General features: G+C 37.4%; 4 protein-coding genes across 6 annotated transcripts; 1 reads left to right on the forward strand and 3 right to left on the reverse strand.

Moving 5' to 3' along the window:
* Nucleotides 1-602: 602 nt before the first annotated feature.
* LOC103858305 (syndetin) lies at nt 603-8,771 on the reverse strand. 2 transcript variants are annotated; one of them, XM_009135635.2, is made up of 25 exons: nt 8,245-8,771; nt 8,009-8,176; nt 7,590-7,664; nt 7,411-7,489; nt 7,236-7,300; nt 7,056-7,145; nt 6,668-6,757; nt 6,498-6,584; nt 6,331-6,414; nt 6,066-6,185; nt 5,645-5,673; nt 5,396-5,528; nt 4,313-4,840; nt 3,689-4,203; nt 3,538-3,601; nt 3,342-3,444; nt 3,020-3,210; nt 2,809-2,934; nt 2,453-2,523; nt 2,215-2,277; nt 1,891-1,963; nt 1,689-1,808; nt 1,342-1,419; nt 1,211-1,261; nt 603-1,132 (listed from the first exon to the last, which is right to left on the reverse strand). In XM_009135635.2, the coding sequence occupies exons 1-25, from the start codon at nt 8,500-8,502 to the stop codon at nt 1,019-1,021; spliced, it is 3,375 nt and encodes a 1,124-aa protein (XP_009133883.1). In that variant the 5' UTR covers nt 8,503-8,771; the 3' UTR covers nt 603-1,018. The 2 variants fall into 2 exon arrangements, with proteins under 2 accessions (XP_009133883.1, XP_009133884.1); XM_009135636.3 differs by lacking the exons at nt 8,009-8,176; nt 8,245-8,771 and having other exon boundaries at nt 7,236-7,295.
* On the reverse strand, nt 1,194-17,224 carry LOC103858309 (protein SUPPRESSOR OF K(+) TRANSPORT GROWTH DEFECT 1). 2 transcript variants are annotated; one of them, XR_004456412.1, is made up of 10 exons: nt 16,630-17,224; nt 16,454-16,559; nt 15,690-15,888; nt 15,535-15,603; nt 15,382-15,456; nt 15,192-15,290; nt 14,931-15,086; nt 14,641-14,826; nt 10,769-10,783; nt 1,194-1,205 (listed from the first exon to the last, which is right to left on the reverse strand). XR_004456412.1 is itself a non-coding variant. In XM_009135639.3 (8 exons), the coding sequence occupies exons 1-8, from the start codon at nt 17,099-17,101 to the stop codon at nt 14,701-14,703; spliced, it is 1,302 nt and encodes a 433-aa protein (XP_009133887.2). In that variant the 5' UTR covers nt 17,102-17,224; the 3' UTR covers nt 14,527-14,700. The 2 variants fall into 2 exon arrangements, 1 of the variants encoding a protein (XP_009133887.2); XM_009135639.3 differs by lacking the exons at nt 1,194-1,205; nt 10,769-10,783 and having other exon boundaries at nt 14,527-14,826.
* Nucleotides 10,157-11,203, reverse strand: LOC103858307 (60S acidic ribosomal protein P2-1). The gene is made up of 4 exons (XM_009135637.3): nt 11,037-11,203; nt 10,877-10,967; nt 10,434-10,663; nt 10,157-10,343 (listed from the first exon to the last, which is right to left on the reverse strand). Exons 2-4 carry the CDS (start codon nt 10,962-10,964, stop codon nt 10,317-10,319), a joined length of 345 nt encoding a protein of 114 aa, XP_009133885.1. The 5' UTR covers nt 10,965-10,967; nt 11,037-11,203; the 3' UTR covers nt 10,157-10,316.
* Nucleotides 11,424-13,285, forward strand: LOC103858308. Its single transcript, XM_009135638.3, has one exon. The coding sequence runs from the start codon at nt 12,140-12,142 to the stop codon at nt 12,965-12,967; it is 828 nt and encodes a 275-aa protein (XP_009133886.1). The 5' UTR covers nt 11,424-12,139; the 3' UTR covers nt 12,968-13,285.
* Nucleotides 17,225-17,252: the final 28 nt, after the last annotated feature.

Below are 17,252 nucleotides of genomic sequence, written 5' to 3' on the forward strand. Positions count from 1 at the left end.
TTCTTCATATATCACAACTCAGAATGTTACATTTAGATTATGGAGCCTCATGACAATAACTAAACTGGGGCGTGTAAGACCCCACATGACAATAATTAATAGGAATAATAATTCAAAATACATAAATTTTTTTGGTAAAAAAATATTAAGATTGTATACCAATTTTCGAACTTTGACAGTGTATCTGTAGCAGATTATTTAAAAACAACACCATCTATAATAAGAAAGTTTGTATAATCTATAGTTATTAATTTTTTATTAAAATATTAATACTTAGAAATAAAATTAATTTGCTAATATTACTTATAGAATTGGATTAGTAAAAAACATATTGTGAATACTTTTCTCAGATATTTTGTAAAGATTTTAATTTTTTTCTTATTAACCTGGGAAAACCTCAGACTAATCTCCAAAAAAAAGGTGCAGCATACATATAGACTTTTTCTCCGGACCTTCAAATGCGCCTTATAACATGGGTCCATATTCGTCTTAAGTGACCAAGATATTTTGAGATATTTCTTTTTGAAATAAAATTATTTCATCTAAAAATTAGAATAAATATGATTAGTTAAAGAACAAGTGAACAAAATAATAATTGTTGATGAAAATACTTTTATTTCATTGATATGACCCATGTATAATAATTAACATTAACATAATACATATATGTTTACTTCTCACATAATATTATAGAAATAGTCGATAAGATAACAAAAAGAATGAAACAAAACTGAAGATGGTAATGTTCATAATCACAAAATGGTTTCACTTGTTAGTGGCTAAAATGGTTTTGCACCATATAGTCGAGATTAAGGATTTGACAATACAGGGCGTAGGGCGAAATGTGTGTGTTACAGTCTCTTCAGGACTGTACAACTTCAGGAGGATCTTTAACACAAAGCCATAAGCAACGACAGTAATCAAGAAGAGCCTTTCCTGAAATTTACAGCACTCGATACATGTAAATATTACTCGCTGTTGCTGGAAGTTGTAGAAGCTTGCTTCTAAATTTAGATCTCTACGCAGCAGCTGATTCAATCTTCTCCACTACTTCTAGCCGCGTTTTCCTCTTCCAGCCTTTCATGGTGGCTACTAAAGTCACAAGTCCTACGACCTGTCCTTTTGTATATTCCTGTATATTTATCATTGTTTACACATTTTCATCAAATCTTATATCCATTAAAAAGAAAAGGAAGATTTGTTTGCTTACCGGATGACCCCTTGCCCAGTGGACATACTCCGTCTCTGGTAGATAGTATGCCTACAAAAATGAGTGTTGATTTCGGTTTTAAATGTGGGCACATCAGTCTGCACTACCATATAAGTCACTGTTTTGCTTACCTTGATAAATGTGTCCACTATCTGTAACTTGGGTTTCACATTTGTTGGCACAAAGTGTTGTAGCCCGTTTATTAGAACCTACAAAACAATAGATAGTGTCAACCAGAATATATCCCTATCTGATGCAATTTATCAATTGTTTGTGTTTACTTTTATCTCATCAACAAAGAGTAAAGGTTTGTCCTATCATGACCATCTTTCCAGATGAATTGTTTATTGATATTGTATATCAGTATCAGAATGTGTTTAAAGGTTAACTGATACTTCCATTCTTTCGTGTACACAATTCTTGATGTTGTGTAGAAGAAACTACACTGGAAAACAAAGCAAACAAAGAGGCAAAGTACCTGAATATCTAATGACATGAGAGCACGTCCTTCATCGGTGCATCTTTTTATTCGAGATAGACCTTCCACCAGCGTCTCCGCAAATATTTCAACGCCATATTCCAGTAGGAGGTTTTGGACCTATATAAACGAAAAAGAGTTTAAAGTTTGGTAAGAAAGTGTAATCAACTCCTAGAATTGATGAGGTCAGAGAGTCATTTACTTCCTGTGGAATGCCTCCGTGTGCAAGCCTTGTTTTGTAGTGTTTGAATTCCCCAAGCATCAAATCAACATACCTGTTTGTTCAAATAGTAAGAAGTACATATAAGATGGCAGCAAACTAATGAATAGTCAGAATCTGTTTTAAGGGCATCAACACCGTTTGCTGAATATCTAAATCTTAACTCAGCTAATAATTACAACATGAGCACTCTAAAAGAATACTTTTGTAAGACTATGAACATCAATATAGTTGAGTATGACACGAATTAAAGTTGCAAGTACAAATTTGGAGGAGCAAATGGAGTAACAGAAGGAAGTAACAAACCCATTATGCTCCACTCCAAGCTCCTTGACTTCCCATTTAGAATTAGCAATCCGGTCAACATATCTGCAAAATCAATTAAAGGTTAATGGATATACATACCCCCAATGAGAACAGACAATATAAAAATCATCCCGCTTGAATTTATAGTTATATAACAGTTTTAAGAATCCAGAGTTCAGTAAGAATAAGAACAGAAGGCAATCCACTAATAACTTTCTTAATTAGATTGGCAATTTACCCATTAACATGCAGCAGGATCCTTGCAGTTGTCCTGTGTAAGTGCTCTGTCAGATCAGGTACGGAACCAACCTGATTGAATCATTCCACTTAATGCAAGCTCTTTCAAATATATTTGATATCACACATATTGTATATAAACAGTTCTTGACTAATATATTTAAGAAATTATTATAACAAAGGAGTGCAATGAAACTACTTATGATCATCCTTCAGAATCCATTATTTTTAAAGAGGCAAGAGACTATTGGATAACTACAGAGGTCTATCTATATTCAAACTGTATGCAATGTTGTCAATAGCACAGCCACATAAGGCAATAGTTTATAAGGAATCAAAACTGAAAGCGTCACATACCAGTTGACCAAAGAAGTCTTCAACCAAGGAGCCATTTCTTGACATAAGCATCGATTGAAGATGAGCCTTTGATTTATGCAATATTCGAGCCACAAGAGAAACAGTGTCCACTGCAGCACATCTTTCCTGCAAGCAATAAGGAACCTTTTTATAATCTACTACTCGACAGAAAACAACACTGATCACAGTTTTCAGATTCCCCACGGTGTACCTTGAGACTAAAAGATATGCCTGATACGTGACCAGATGTTGTATTTAAGGGACTTGAAGGAGTCACGTCCGCAAGACTATGAACTGTGTTGGGAAAAGCAAGTGAAGAAGATGGAGATGATGATGAAAACTGAGGTTTTATCCATTGCTCACACTCTTGTGATATCCGGGATAAGCAGCTTTTCAAACGATCTGCATTCAAAATTTTGGAATATATTCTACGTTGAGCAAAATGTAAGCTAAAACATAACCACATTGAAGCTGGTTGGGAGTAACATTATATACAAAGAGGAGCATCAAAAGGAAACGAATCAGTTACTCACGGCTGGAAGAGTTGGAGACTCCTTTTCCACCTGAATTTGTATTCTCTTGACCAAATACTTGATACACGAAATAGAAAAAGACCCCAAACAATTGGCATATTCCCTACAGAATCCCAAACAGGTGTAAAACATACTCTTTAGAAACGAAAAAAAAGTAAAGAAAATCTGCAAAAATTCCTAGAATTTGGATTGGTACCTTAAGGAATTCGACATTAACGAGTTCAAGTTTCTGCATAAGCCTCGCGTACTTATCCATTGATCTAAGACAAAAAAAACACACAAAAGTAACCGGTTTAAAATATATATGGGAAGGCTTCAAGCATTTGCTAAACCGCATGTTATACTACCTTAGAAGGCACAGCGACGATCCTGTTTGAGCTTTCAAATCATCATTAGTACTCAAATGTGAAGAAGAACTCCTTGATATACTACGTGTAAAACTTCGTCTTGGAAGCTGACTATCTTCATCAATATAGTCAGCATGAAGGTCTTCATTTTCATCTCCTGAAACAGGACTACCTCCGTTAATGCCTTTTCTATCTCTTACCTTGGAATTCACAACGTCTGAGGAGTAGTCTTGATCTTCAGAGGCAGCTCCACTGTCTGAGGAGTAGTCTTGATCTTCTCTATAGTAAGTTAACTTTGCTGAGAAAGGGTTTCCACTTTTCAGCCAATATGAGAATCCACCACTTCTGTTCCCACTCGGATCAGTTGAGAGAGGGAATCTGGAAGAACCAGAGGCACTTCGGGAAGAAATAATAAGGGGAGCCCCATCCCCCACAAGACCAGCAAAATTTATAGCTTGCACTGTATCAGGTGGCAATCTCGTCCATGTCTCCTTCTCCAGGACCATTTTAAGCGCCTGTTAGGGAGAAAAAACAAACAAAAACTTAACCTTAATGTAGGAGAGGTGATACATGAAAGTAACTAGGTACAATGTAGTCCAACTGGAATTGTGAAACTGAACTTACATGCATGCTTTGCCTATGAAACGCAGTGAAATAATTTTCGCATACAGCCTTTAGCTTCTCCCTAAAGTCAACAACTTCAAATCCACAGAAGGCTTCCCCAGCAAGGATAAAGACGCTCAGGTCTTCATAGTTTTTAAGGAACTGATGTATACTTGTTGAAGAAGCAGCTGGCGATGAGAGCAAAACTGACACACGGCTTGTTGTGAGTTGCCATAGATTTCTTCGTCCTCTCTGCAGAGTTCCTGAAACAAAACCAGCACTCTCTTTTCGTAGATAGTACCATGGTGACTCGCCATTAGATACTGTATCTCCAGAATCCCTAGACTCGTCTATTGCACTATTAGACGCTTGCTGCACGGGACTGGAGGTTTCACTTCCAACAGATTCTTCAGCAGAAATGGTAGAAGAAGGTATGCTTGCTGAACTCATGGTTGAAGAGAGACCACCACCCTGTGGGTCGCATGAAGTGTCTGTCACTGAATCAATCTTTTGAGTTGTTGCAGAACTAGTTGAGATCAAATCTTCTACCTGTTCCAGTTCAGAAGCTTAGCCCTTTATAGTGTATTAAACGAAATTGAACCTAAAGGAAGTTGACAATGCATAAGATACCGAGCGAAGAAGCCAGCAGAGAGTAGATTTTATGACCCATTGTCCTTCAAGCAAAGGGCATAAAGTAAAAGCATCGTACTAAAATCAAAGAACTTATGGAAATTCTTGGATACTAGACAAAGAGTACTCAAAAGAGATTTTAAAAACCCACTTAAGCATATCAACTAAGACCAAGTATTAACCGAAGACTTGCATACATGATTAAATATAACTTCTGAGATCAAATGCATATCAACAAAACAAGTAAGAGTTCTACATGCTACAAAACTAAACAAACACACATGTATGCTAAGACTCTTTAATTACAGAGAGTTTTTGCTCAGACAGTAGGCTAAAAAGTCTGGACAGAGAAGTTTAAGACTAAAATCTGATAACGAATAACTAGCACTGAAACTAGAACCAGAAGCTATTTCAAGAACCCTGTCAATAGTTACAAAATGTTAAATACAAACTCAAGTAGGGAATGGAACCTACCTTCATTTCTGGAGTGAAACTCATTATCTGATGGTACGAATATATTAATTGAAATAGCACAGCTAGTGTTCTCAAAAGACATTGTCTGAACTTGGATTCTGGTGTCTGAATACATAGATCGCTGTATGTAAGTCTGAAAATAATTTAATAAATCAGCAAGAATACTAGAACCAAAACAAAAAAGGAACCAGAAGTGAGTGTTAGATACTGTAACAGGTACCCGGAATAACTCAGGTGCATAAAACATACCTACTAAATTGGGTGGCTGCACTGTTATCCTACAACAAAAAATAAACCACAAGATCAACAACCTGATTGGTTTGATATGTAGGATGAGGTTAAAAAACAGTGCTGCATACGGCAAAGATAGCATGGAAAAGAAATCAAACAAATATTAGATTTATGTAAAAAAAAATTGTAACCATCTTTAGATTTTCAAAATATAAGTGATTACCATTCAGAAAACCAAACTTGTTAAGCGTTCAATATATTTATCTAGTGTATCTGCTAGGAACAAAAGTTTACCTAAGCTACAAGAAAAAAGCTTGAGCCATACACCACCAAAATGATAAAGGAAACAATTGCACCATATACACCAGCAAGCATCCAAGCATGTACTACCTCAACATCAAGTCTACAGGACCAATAATGGAATATTTAGCTCACATACCTCCCCAACAACAGTCTTTAGCACTGAGTGGGTTTCTGAGATAACTTCTTGCATGAAGAAGCTTTGTATCTTCTCCGCAAGACCAGAGACATCACCAATCAGTGCATAAGCGTCGAGGACCTGAAAGAATGAGCACATAAGCAAGTTAACAATTGCAGCTGAAGCAAATTTCTAATTTTCCGACTATTTTGAAGGCTCAAAGTTCAATGCTTTATAATTCAAATCTTGAAGGAGAGCGTTTAACATGAGGAGTTGGATTACTAACCATTATATAACTATCTTCTTTGAACTCCTGGCAAACGCCCATCAAAAGTGAATCCAGCTTATGCAGAGTTCTTCCTAACCAAACCTTAAATAGAATATGAGAAGTTTAACCGACTGACAAAAGAGAATTATGAAGACAATGTTTGGTCATGAATAAGTCAGAACTACCTCAACACCACGGGTCATCTCTTGGATAGCTGAAAACTCAGAGAGACTGTCAAGAAGCTGCAAATACTCAGACAGAACTTGAAATGCCTACACAATATGGAATGCATTTCCTGGTCACTTGTTAGTTTCATAGCATGATTTCACCATAATACTAATACAAAAGAATATACCTTGCAATAGTTTCCTTCTTCAACAAGGTCTTCAAGACTTGACTGCATTACTCTTGCATGGCGAAGATCAGTTAGTATAGGAAGCATGTCCTGCAAGTCGAGTAAATTGTTTAAACGTACATGATGTATTGATTACAAGGGTATTTAGAGAAGCAAAAAGGCATGATAGAAAATAAATCTTCACGATATTAAGGTATTATACACTTGGATCTTTGTTGATGAGGCGACAGTACACAGTACTTATGTATTTAATAAAGTATCATGTAGAATAACAGTACTGTACATAAACTTCTGAGCGTATTAATGGGAGTTTTTCAAAGCATGGATATATTTTTCAAGTAAACTGATTACAGAAACGATCAGCGGACTAGATAACTGGAATAAATACCAGAAGAGCTTGCTTCTTTTTGGAATGAGTGTGTACAATAAGATCTCTTGAAGCCTCATTCATAGAAGAAGTCAAATTCCTTCTTCCATTCTGGCAGTAACATCAAAGTCAAATTAGCTATAGGCAAGATAGAAAAACCGAAACCACTGTATATTAAGGAACAGAACATGAACACCTTACCTTGCAGATGACATTTGCAATCTTCAAATCTTTTTCCAGTTCTCTAACCAAATTCATCCCCTTCACTGGCCAAAAGTGAATATTAGTAGTATTCACAAATCCGAATGCAGACGATCCTTTCACTCAACATCAATTTTCTTAAAAGAGGAAGTCTATTCAATTTCAAGGTACTTACCCATTACTTCATGATGCTCCATAACATGGTGAGACAGACTTTCTGCCACTCTATCCAGCTGTACTAACCTCAGGGTGGCCTATACAACAGACAAACCTTTTAAAGTTATTAAACAAAACAATACTAAGTCAGGATAGACGCATCAGTTACTTGACAAGGAGTTAGTTAGTTAGTTATACCTGCTTCTCAAAATAAGCTAGATCACTTTGATCATCGGGCACATTCTCCAAAATATGTCTCACCGGATCAAAATCCTACATGAGAAGAAACAAGAATGGAAATGTGGCTCAGTGATAAAATTAAAGTAACCATAGTCCTGTTCGTTTGGTTGCCGCAGGTTTCGGCGTCAGCGGCAGCGGCAGCGTCAGCGGCGGCGGCAGCGTCAATGAGGACAGTTGTTGTTCGTTTCGCAGACGCTGACGCTGACGCTGCCGCTGCTGCATATTATATCGCGACCGCAGGTTTTATCGGCGTCAGCCGCAGGACGCGGCGTCAGACGCAACGAAACGAACAAGAGTTGACACAGAGTGTTGACGCTGCCGCCGGTACCTGCGGCAACCAAACGAACAGCCCTTATGAAACTATACACAACACACACCTCTTCGTAGAAGCCTTGTTCAAGCTCTTCAACGTCTTGAGGAGGAGGCCTGTTACCATATATGGAGCTAAGCTCTGTAGCGGTGGAAGAGATACTTAACCTCTGATCAGGAGGAAGGGCAGCCAAAGCACGAGCAACAGCAGCAGCAGCAGCAGCACGTGCCGGAATCTACACAGACACAATGGGGGAAGATATTTTACATTGAGAGAGTAATCAAAGAGAGAAGAGAGTAGTACCTGAGGGCGATCAGAGGAAGAAGGAGGAGAGGGTAAGAGTCCAAGGGATGAAGCGGACTTAACAGAGCTGAGGAACTTTTCGCCAACCTTGGATAAATCCATGCCTTGGCCTTGGGACAACAAGAGAGGAAGTAAGAAGAAAAGCCTAGAGCTCTCGAACCCACCACCACCACCACCACCACCCTCGCTTAGATCTCCGCCATTGAATAGGAACGGATTACCCAAAACAGAGCCGAATGGGAAGAGATTAGGCTGCATCTCATTTCATTTCAGATCATAGCTAGCCCTTGAGATATTCTAGATCAGAGAGGAAGCACAAGAATAATATCTCGATCGATGGATCTCCCGCGAAAATTAAAGACAGGAAGAGATCTAGAGATCAGGTTCGGTCTCCGTTTACGGGCAAGGAGCTTGACTTTAGAGGTGTGCTTTCTGGTTTTTTTTTTTACAGTGCTCAAGGAAGGCTCTGTTTCGTCTTTGCCCAGCAAAATTATGGTTAATCCCACTTTTTCTTTTCTCTTCTGGGCCAATCCATATACTAAAGTCCAAACCCAATTTTTACTAAATTTGTGATATTTTATCACTTAAATATTTTCGTTAAATTTGCAAACAAAATTAACATTTGAAAATTATATATATATCACATTTTAGAGTACACACAACTATTTATCCATTGGTTTGATATCAATTAGGAGACTAAACTTACATAATATTTTTACATAAATGCTTGAAGATCTTTATATGCTAAATCCTCTAAATACTTACATAATATTTTTACATAAATGCTTGACTCTATTTGAGGATCCGACTTTATAAGCATAGTTCTCACATTATTTTTATAAAGATGAATTGAGAGAATATAACTGAAGGATAAAACAAGAATATAAACATAACATGTATGCCATAACTTACACTTTTTCTGGATGCATAGAGTCAGGATCTGTGGGGAAGGAAGGGACGATACTACATAATACATAATGAGTTATGCCGTTACGAATAATTTCTGTAATAGTCCATCCTCTTTGGATTAGTATTTTAATGGCAAAAAACTATTGCTATCGAAAATGAGACAGAAGATTCATTTTGGATATGAAGTAAATGTATGTGAGGGCTCTTGGGTCCATGCTATGCCAGCTAAACCGACTCATCCGTCTATCCTAGTATTGCATCCAAACATGAGAATTAGCGATCTCATTAATTAATCAAGTATCGAAGGAATAGGATGTTGGACTGCTAGAGGATTATATTACTTCTGCTTATATATCTCTCATGAGGAGTTTGGCCATAAACCCAATTCATCTATTATGATACATTTTGTTAGAATTACAGTAGAAATAGCCAGTCACATTTAAATCTAGATATTGGATAACTCGAAACTTATTGAAAACTGAAGAAAAGATGGATGTTTTGGAACGCAGTATAACCAAGATTCAAGTCTTTGCTTGGAAAGTAAAAGCACCCAGAAAAGGACAAAAATGTGCTTGTCGTGGTGTGGCGGCTGTTTATTGGTTGCTACAAGAAATCAAGTGAAAGAAGCAGCAGTCAGAGGTTCAAGAGTGGAAAAGGTGGAAGAATGATTCAGTAGAGTGAATGAAATAGAGTGGCTCATTCATATAGTATGAGAAACTTCGGAGTTATTAAGTTTCAGATTGACATTTTCTCTTTTAAGAACATTGAATCTTTCTGCTCTCCTTTGATCTAGCGAGTTAAATTGAAATCTTAGCTAAAGTTCTTGGCAAGTGACATTTGGTGAGTACTGTTTAAGTGTAAAGGCTGGTGGGGAATTCATATAACTTAATCAGAACAAATAACACAAAATATCAAGTTTCTTTTGGGTGCATAGATCAGAAATCCAAAGTAAATGGTTTTGTATAAATAATTAGTGAGGATCTTTAATATGTAAATGCTGAAGTTAAAAAGCAAGAACTTGAAATAACAATGCGGATTATATTTGTGTAAAAATCTCTTGAGAATTTCAGGAATGTTAAAGACATTGATCGAGTACAAACTAAGAAACAACAACAAAAATTTTAAAAGGTGAATGACAAAAATAGAAGCCAAGTATACCCGCTTTACTCGAATAGACTGAAACCCATGTCCTGCAAGAAAACAACAGATTCTTCCATGAGCCGTCAAAATTTCACTAAATAATGTTGTAAAACGTGAGCTAGAAAGGAAGTGAAACTTACATCATCGGATTCTTCCTTCTCTTCTTTCTTCTCTTCCTTCTTGGCCTCAGCCGCAGGAGCAGCACCTCCTCCACCGCCAGCAGATGGAGCAGAAGCCATCGCAACACCACCACCGCCGCACGGGACAGAAGCTAGCTTCTCCCTTCCGACAGCAATTAGCTCAGCACAGTCTTTCCCTTTAACTTCCTTCAACAAAAGCTCAATCTGAGCATCTTCTGTTTCAGCCCCAACTGCAAAATGAAACATAAAACAAATGTCACATTCCATTACTTGTTCTTCTCCCATAACAATCAATCCCAAAAACTAATTACTAAATCAATTAACCCACTGAACACATTCTCATTACAGACCTAATTACTTATTCAATGAACTCACTATACACATTCTCATTACAAAACTTCTCACGCATCGAACTCTCTATTCACAAAAACTGAAGCACGAACCTGATCCAAGGATGTCCTTGATATCGGCACTGGTTGGAGAAGCTTTCCCGCTCAAAACGGCGAGTAAGAACGCAGCGACAACCTTCATTTTCTGAGAACACACAAGTAAGAAATAAGCTCAATAGAATGTAGTTCAAGAAGAAGGATATGAGGAGCTTACTGGGGAAGTTATTGAATGGATATCGGAGGAGGAGCTGTAGGAGTTTTCGTAGACGGCGACGAAGAGGAAATGAGGTAATAAGGAAAGTGGTTTATTTATATATACAGTTAGGGTTTTAGGGCGTTTGTTCTCTTCTCTCTATCAATGCGCCCGGTTTATATTACCGGTACACTTTCATTAGGCCCATTTAATTTCCAAGACTTTATATGGGCTCAATACAACTAGTGGAGAAAAGTTTTATTTTGATATATATTATTTGAAAAAAAAAAACAGAAGATACAAAAGATGTCACAGCGAGGTAGAATGAATATTTGTATAGTTTCATATGAAATTGAGAAACATATATTTAAATTAAATCATTGAAAATAAAATAGGAAAATTTAGTAATTTGATATAATTTTTAGATTGAATTTATATATTATTTTTTATTTTAATATAATGAGGACTAATTATAAAATTTATAAAAATAGCATATAATTTTATTTATTTTTTAGTGAAATTTTAAATAACATTAATTTATAATAATATTATATTACTAATTGCAAATTAATTGATGCATTTTTAATAATTTTTTTGTATATTTAATTGATTAATGTAAATAATATTAAATAATTAATTAAATGATTTTATTATGATGTATTAACAGTAGATACAAATATTGACTATATTTTAGTAAAATAGATTATACATTACTCTAGGTGACTCAAAGTTAAAAAAAAAAAGGAAAAAAGAAAGCAAATTTGATTAGAAAAAGGAATAAAGAAAGCAAATACAGTCCAAAACAGTTATTAGAATAACCAACTCAGCTTAATGAAAATTCAACACAAACATGATTAGAAAAGGATTAGAAAGATCTTTAAGCTTTGTTTTTTTTTCGAAAAAGGAAAAAACAAAACATACAATATAACAAACAGGATTAAAATATCAAAATTCATATTAAAGTAAAATCCTTAAGCGGCAAGGATTAGGTTCCGCAAAGCTTATATAAAGAGAGTTACGGTCTTGTTTTATCTTACTCACATACTCAGCATCAACGTCATTGGTCTTCCTAAAGTTTTCTTTTTGGATTATCTTTCTTATTTCCTATCCGTCTTCTATTGATAATGGCAACAACAGCAAGAGTCTTATGCTTCGTGCTTGTGATGGTTCTAATGGGATGTTGTTGCTCGGCAAAAATTTACCAAGTCGGAGACTCGGAGGGATGGAGAGCGAAGGGCGGCACCTATTACACTTGGGCTAGGCGTAAGGAATTCCAGGTGGGGGATTCTCTGCTCTTTGAATACGATGGTAACGTCAACGACGTCACTCGAGTTTCCAGTGCTTTCGAATACCAATTCTGCAACTCTGCTTCTCCTCAAGCTGTCTACAAAACGGGCCACGATCTCGTGACTCTCACGGAACCAGGTTATCACTTCTTCATCAGCTCAAATCATTCTCAATGCGTAGCCGGACAGAAGCTCGTCGTTTTTGTCGTCCAATACCATCAGATTCCTCCACCACCACCGAGAAAGATCCTTCCGTTTGCAAAAGATTTCAAGGTCGGTGACTCCCAAGAATGGAGGGTTCCTGACGAAAGTGACTTCTATGCCAAGTGGAGTGAGCAGAAACAGTTTCACGTGGGAGACAATCTTCTTTTCTACTACAACTACGAAGTCGACGACGTCTTAGAAGTCAGCGGTGATCTTGAGTTCAAATCTTGCGACACTTCCTCTCCTGTTGCCGTGCACAATTCGGGACAAGACCTCGTAAGGATAACAAAACCAGGAATCCACTATTTCATAACCTCGAAGACTGGTCATTGTGAGGATGGGCTTAAGCTTCGAGTGTTGGTGCGACCACTATCCAGAGGTGTTCCCAACAAGATGCCGTTGTCACCTTTGGACCGCCTCATCAAGTGGCTGCAGTCCTTCAGACCCCAACCCCATCATTAAGAAGAACTCGTTTCCCTTTTTTTTTAGATTACCTTAATTATAAGGGTTTTTTTTCTTTATCGTTTTAGTTCTTAAGTTTATTTCCCTATAATGCGTGTGTGTTTTATTTATTTCAATCGTTTTGGAGACACTTGATTCGAGCATATTGAATAAAGTTATTTTTTCTTAATTCTAACTCTACATCACAAAACAAGAAGACCTGGATATTACAAACATGAACATAATAAGACCCACCCAAATACCCAATAGCTCCACCTCCACGAAATCAAAGAAATTCACCAAATGAAAGACAAGTAAACCCGATACCCTAATCAATTCGAGAAAGAACGAAGATAAGAGCTTGTTACACGTTTCATATAATTTTGAAGCATGTTTTTTTTCCAGTTATTATTCTCTTGCGAAAAATATGACATATTTTTTTACAAAGATAATGAATGTATTCTATAAAACCTTTATATTGTATCTCTATTACGATATTTAAAATGTTTTGACTCTAGATAAATGTATCGTCTTCTTTCCTCTAAGCAAGCTCTGCAACAATCTATTAAAACAACCGTACGTTACTGACAGTGTTTCTCTAGTCCGACATGTTGATTTCATTATTGTTCTTTTTTTTTGAAAGAATGTTAAATTATTCATCTCAAAAAGACTTGTACAATGTATGTAAAGTTTGTTTGGTTTGATACTCAACCTACTTTTTAGTCTTTTACATAAAAATCAGATTTCCTTATTGTTCAGAGTTTATAGGATTTCATGTTGATTTCTTTCGTGAAACATGTCCAATGTCCGTCCGACCGTCCCTCTTATTTCTGTTCCTGTTTCTGTGACTGTTGTGAGTGTGTCTATCTTAGCCTCATTATGGAAACTGTACCGAAGTAATGATGCATGTTTCATTCTGTTGGAGATTTCTTCATACAGTTTTTGTCGATTCATGTTTGAATCGTTTCCATTACTCTTAAACATAACATAATCCAGATCGAATATGATTCAACCAGCCCTTTACTTTATTTTCTGAATAGTGTGTGTTTTCATTTTTTGACTTGATTCGAGCATATCCAATAAAGTTATTTTTTGCCTAGTCTTAACTGAAGCACAAAACTAGAAAACCCAGTAGCTCCATCTCCACGAAATCAAAGAAATTGACTAATTAAAGACAGAGACATCTTATACCCTATTTTGACGGAAAAACAAACAAACATAAGAAGTAGATTGGACTGGAGCTGAGTTTCTGTTTTTTTTAGTATCAGGAAACTGTCAACTATCACCTCTCAAAGCTCAGATCTATTCGAAGCTAGAAGATTTGAGTACACGGCTGAAGGATATAGGGTATGAGCTAGATACAAGTTATGTGCTTCAGGACATTGATGATGACCATAAAGAAGCTATTCTTGCTCACCGCAGTGAGAGAGTAGCTATTGATTTTGGGTTGATCGATACAGAAAAGTGTTTGTGGAGATTGTCATGCTTTTACCATATTGATTGCAAAGATTGAAATAAGAGTAGTTAGAGATGCAACAAATAGATTTCCATCACTTTAGTAGCGATGGAGCTTGTTCATGTAGGGTCTTTTGGTGACAATAATAAATAAGAAAATCATTGTTTAAGCATTTAGAACATTTTTTTACACATTTCGAGAAATAAAGCAAATGAAATGTTTTGGAATCAAATCAAACATAAGGAGAAAGTGAAGAGACTAATGATACTGAGAGGTATTTGATGGAATGACAAATCTATTAACCTTCTTCTCCAAACTCCTGTGTGAATCTCTCATGGACGTCAAGGTCGGATTTGCTCACTGTTGGCCTCTGTCTGGCAAGTACCTTCTCGAAATCGGTTCTTGTGATCGGTGGTGGAATAATCTGTAAAATAAACAAATTAGTCTTTAACTAAAGGAAATTCAGATGAACGAAATTCACTGAAGAGCAGTGCAGACTTATGCACTGCTAAACTTTTGATAGGGTACCTTTTCGGCAAGGCCTTTAGCGGCTAAATCTTGCATTGTGGTTTGGATAGCTCCAGGCTGCCTCGGTCCACATGGCATCCATGTACCATCAGGTGACTTGAAAAAGAACATTGCATCTTGAGTTTTGCGAACAGGCTCAAAAAGGACATCTTTTACCTGCAACAATCAGAAAGGTTGTCAAGATAAAGGCTCATCTATCTAAAAACTACTTCTGAGACAAACTGTGGAAAAACAATAAATCACTAGGGCCAAGCTACGTACACAAACGGAAACATCTGAACCAGAAAACCCTTCTGTCTTGAGCCCCAAATATTCAAAATCAGATTCAGTTAAATTATGAGGCGTGTCTCCCAAATGGACCTGCATCAAACACACATATCATTAGTAAGCGGATCATGCTTTTCTTGAATAATTTAAATCGAGAAACTTGAAGTTAATGAGAAATTTATACTTTGAACATGTGCTGCCTAGCCTTGGCTTCTGGGAGAGGAATATAGATACGCTTATCAAAACGTCGCCTAATAGCCTGAAAAAACAACATATCAGTATTTTTGTACACTGGGAAATAAAATATAGAACCAACTCACTCTTATGACTTTTTCACCTGATCAAGAGCATAAGGTGTATTGGTTGCTGCGAGCACAAGTACTTTATCATCACTATGTCCAACACCCTGAAAGAAAAAGAGATAAGTAAAGAGAGGAAATGTTTCTACTAAAATTGAATGACAGAGTGTTAAGATGGGATAGGCTTTCCAACCTGCATCTGCACAAGAAGCTCTGTTTTGATACGCCTTGAAGCTTCACTCTCGTTTCCTTCTCCACGTTGACCACACAACGAATCTATCTCATCAACGAAAATAATCGAGGGAGAACTTTCACGGGCCATCTCGAAAAGGTTTGATACTAGCTTCTCACTTTCACCCATCCACTTGGAGACCAGGTCTGATGAAGACACGCTGAGGGTTGGGAGGTAAAAAGGAAACAACTTTTTTGTCATAACATGTTTCCAACTTCCAAGTATACACACTGTAAAACCAAGATGAAGATCGAAAAAACAACAAACATAACGTACACACCCAGCAGCTATGACTCAAAACCCAATACCCCAGCACAAAGATGCTAGCTTGGAAACAGTAAACCAAGACTCTGTGGCACCCTTACAACTAAGGACCTGCAAGCTTGCCTAACCAAAACAGCATGTGTTTGTTCTCCTATAGAAAAGTTAGATTCTAACACAGAAGCTTTCCAAAATCCAGCTGCAGATGCTTTTAGGATAACATGCATAGATAGCCTAGACTAGAATAACTATATGGCAGGATAGAGATAAACAAGAAGAAACCTTTGCAGCAAAAGGAATCCTCTCTGAGATCAAAAACCCATTAAAAAACCATAGCTAGAGAGTAATTCAAGAGCATAATCAGAACAATACCACCACCTACCTACATCTCTTAGTACCTATTTAAATCCATGAGGGAGAGAGCTAAGATATTGCACAATCATCATCATCTTTAAATGAGTTACCTAAAGAAGGTGGAGTCAGCTTCAGTAGCAACAGCTTTAGCCAAGTAGGACTTCCCTGTTCCAGGCGGGCCATACAGCAGAAAAGCTCTCCATGGCCTCCTCTTCCCTAAAAAAAAAAAACCAAATCAATCAACAAAACACACTTCATAAAAGACATCTCTTTTCACACTCCTCACCGGTGAAGAACTGTGGGAACTTGACAGGCAAAATCACAGCTTCCTGCAAAGCCTGCTTAGCGCTTTCGAGCCCAGCAACATCCGTCCACTTAATGTTAGGCTTCTCCCTCACAATCGCAGAGTTCAACCCAGCTCTGAGCTTCGACTGCTCCGCGTCCTCCCCACCTTCTCCTCCTCCATCTTTCGGCTTACTCTTCGGCCTCGTCGCCACCGCCGCGTCGCCGTTAGGTCCGGGCCCCGATCCGCCTTCGTCGAGAACGGCGCGGATCTCCTCCGCGCGGCGGAGGTACTCGGTGAATTTCTGGGTGATGGCTTCTCTGATCTTGGGGTTCTTCTCGTACTTGAGATGCGTTTTGAAGTACTCGAGCGCGTTCATGTAGAGAGGGAAGGCCTTGTTGTAGTTCCCGGCATTGTCTTCTTGTACGGCTTGCTTCACGTACTCGATCGCTTGTTCCTTGAAATTGCTGTACATCGCTTTGGGTTTTTACCGATTTTTCGAATCGAGGAGAAAGCTCGGAGATGAATTTGAGCAGACGATCGGAGAGGATCGGGAAGAGATGGAAGAACGAATGGGAAGCGATGAAGAGAAGCCAGATTTGACGTTGAAGACGAAAAGGTCTAGA

This window comes from Brassica rapa, chromosome A03 (genome assembly GCF_000309985.2).
Source record: "Brassica rapa cultivar Chiifu-401-42 chromosome A03, CAAS_Brap_v3.01, whole genome shotgun sequence".
Taxonomy (NCBI): domain Eukaryota; kingdom Viridiplantae; phylum Streptophyta; class Magnoliopsida; order Brassicales; family Brassicaceae; genus Brassica; species Brassica rapa.

Excerpts from the sequence above, each read along its gene's own strand:
- LOC103858305 (XM_009135635.2), bottom strand. The coding sequence starts at position 8,502 with ATGCAGCCTAATCTCTTCCCATTCGGCTCTGTTTTGGGTAATCCGTTC. Across the intron at positions 2,278-2,452 it reads ATCCTGCTGCATGTTAATGG|ATATGTTGACCGGATTGCTA; the intron begins GTAAATTGCCAA and ends TTGATTTTGCAG. Across the intron at positions 1,420-1,688 it reads TCATGTCATTAGATATTCAG|GTTCTAATAAACGGGCTACA; the intron begins GTACTTTGCCTC and ends ATTGTTTTGTAG.
- LOC103858307 (XM_009135637.3), bottom strand. The coding sequence starts at position 10,964 with ATGAAGGTTGTCGCTGCGTTCTTACTCGCCGTTTTGAGCGGGAAAGCT. Across the intron at positions 10,664-10,876 it reads CAAGGACATCCTTGGATCAG|TTGGGGCTGAAACAGAAGAT; the intron begins GTTCGTGCTTCA and ends TTCATTTTGCAG. Across the intron at positions 10,344-10,433 it reads AGAAGGAAGAATCCGATGAT|GACATGGGTTTCAGTCTATT; the intron begins GTAAGTTTCACT and ends GTTTTCTTGCAG.
- LOC103858308 (XM_009135638.3), top strand. The coding sequence starts at position 12,140 with ATGGCAACAACAGCAAGAGTCTTATGCTTCGTGCTTGTGATGGTTCTA.
- LOC103858309 (XM_009135639.3), bottom strand. The coding sequence starts at position 17,101 with ATGTACAGCAATTTCAAGGAACAAGCGATCGAGTACGTGAAGCAAGCC. Across the intron at positions 15,604-15,689 it reads AGCTTCTTGTGCAGATGCAG|GGTGTTGGACATAGTGATGA; the intron begins GTTGGAAAGCCT and ends TTTTTCTTTCAG. Across the intron at positions 14,827-14,930 it reads CTAAAGGCCTTGCCGAAAAG|ATTATTCCACCACCGATCAC; the intron begins GTACCCTATCAA and ends TTTATTTTACAG.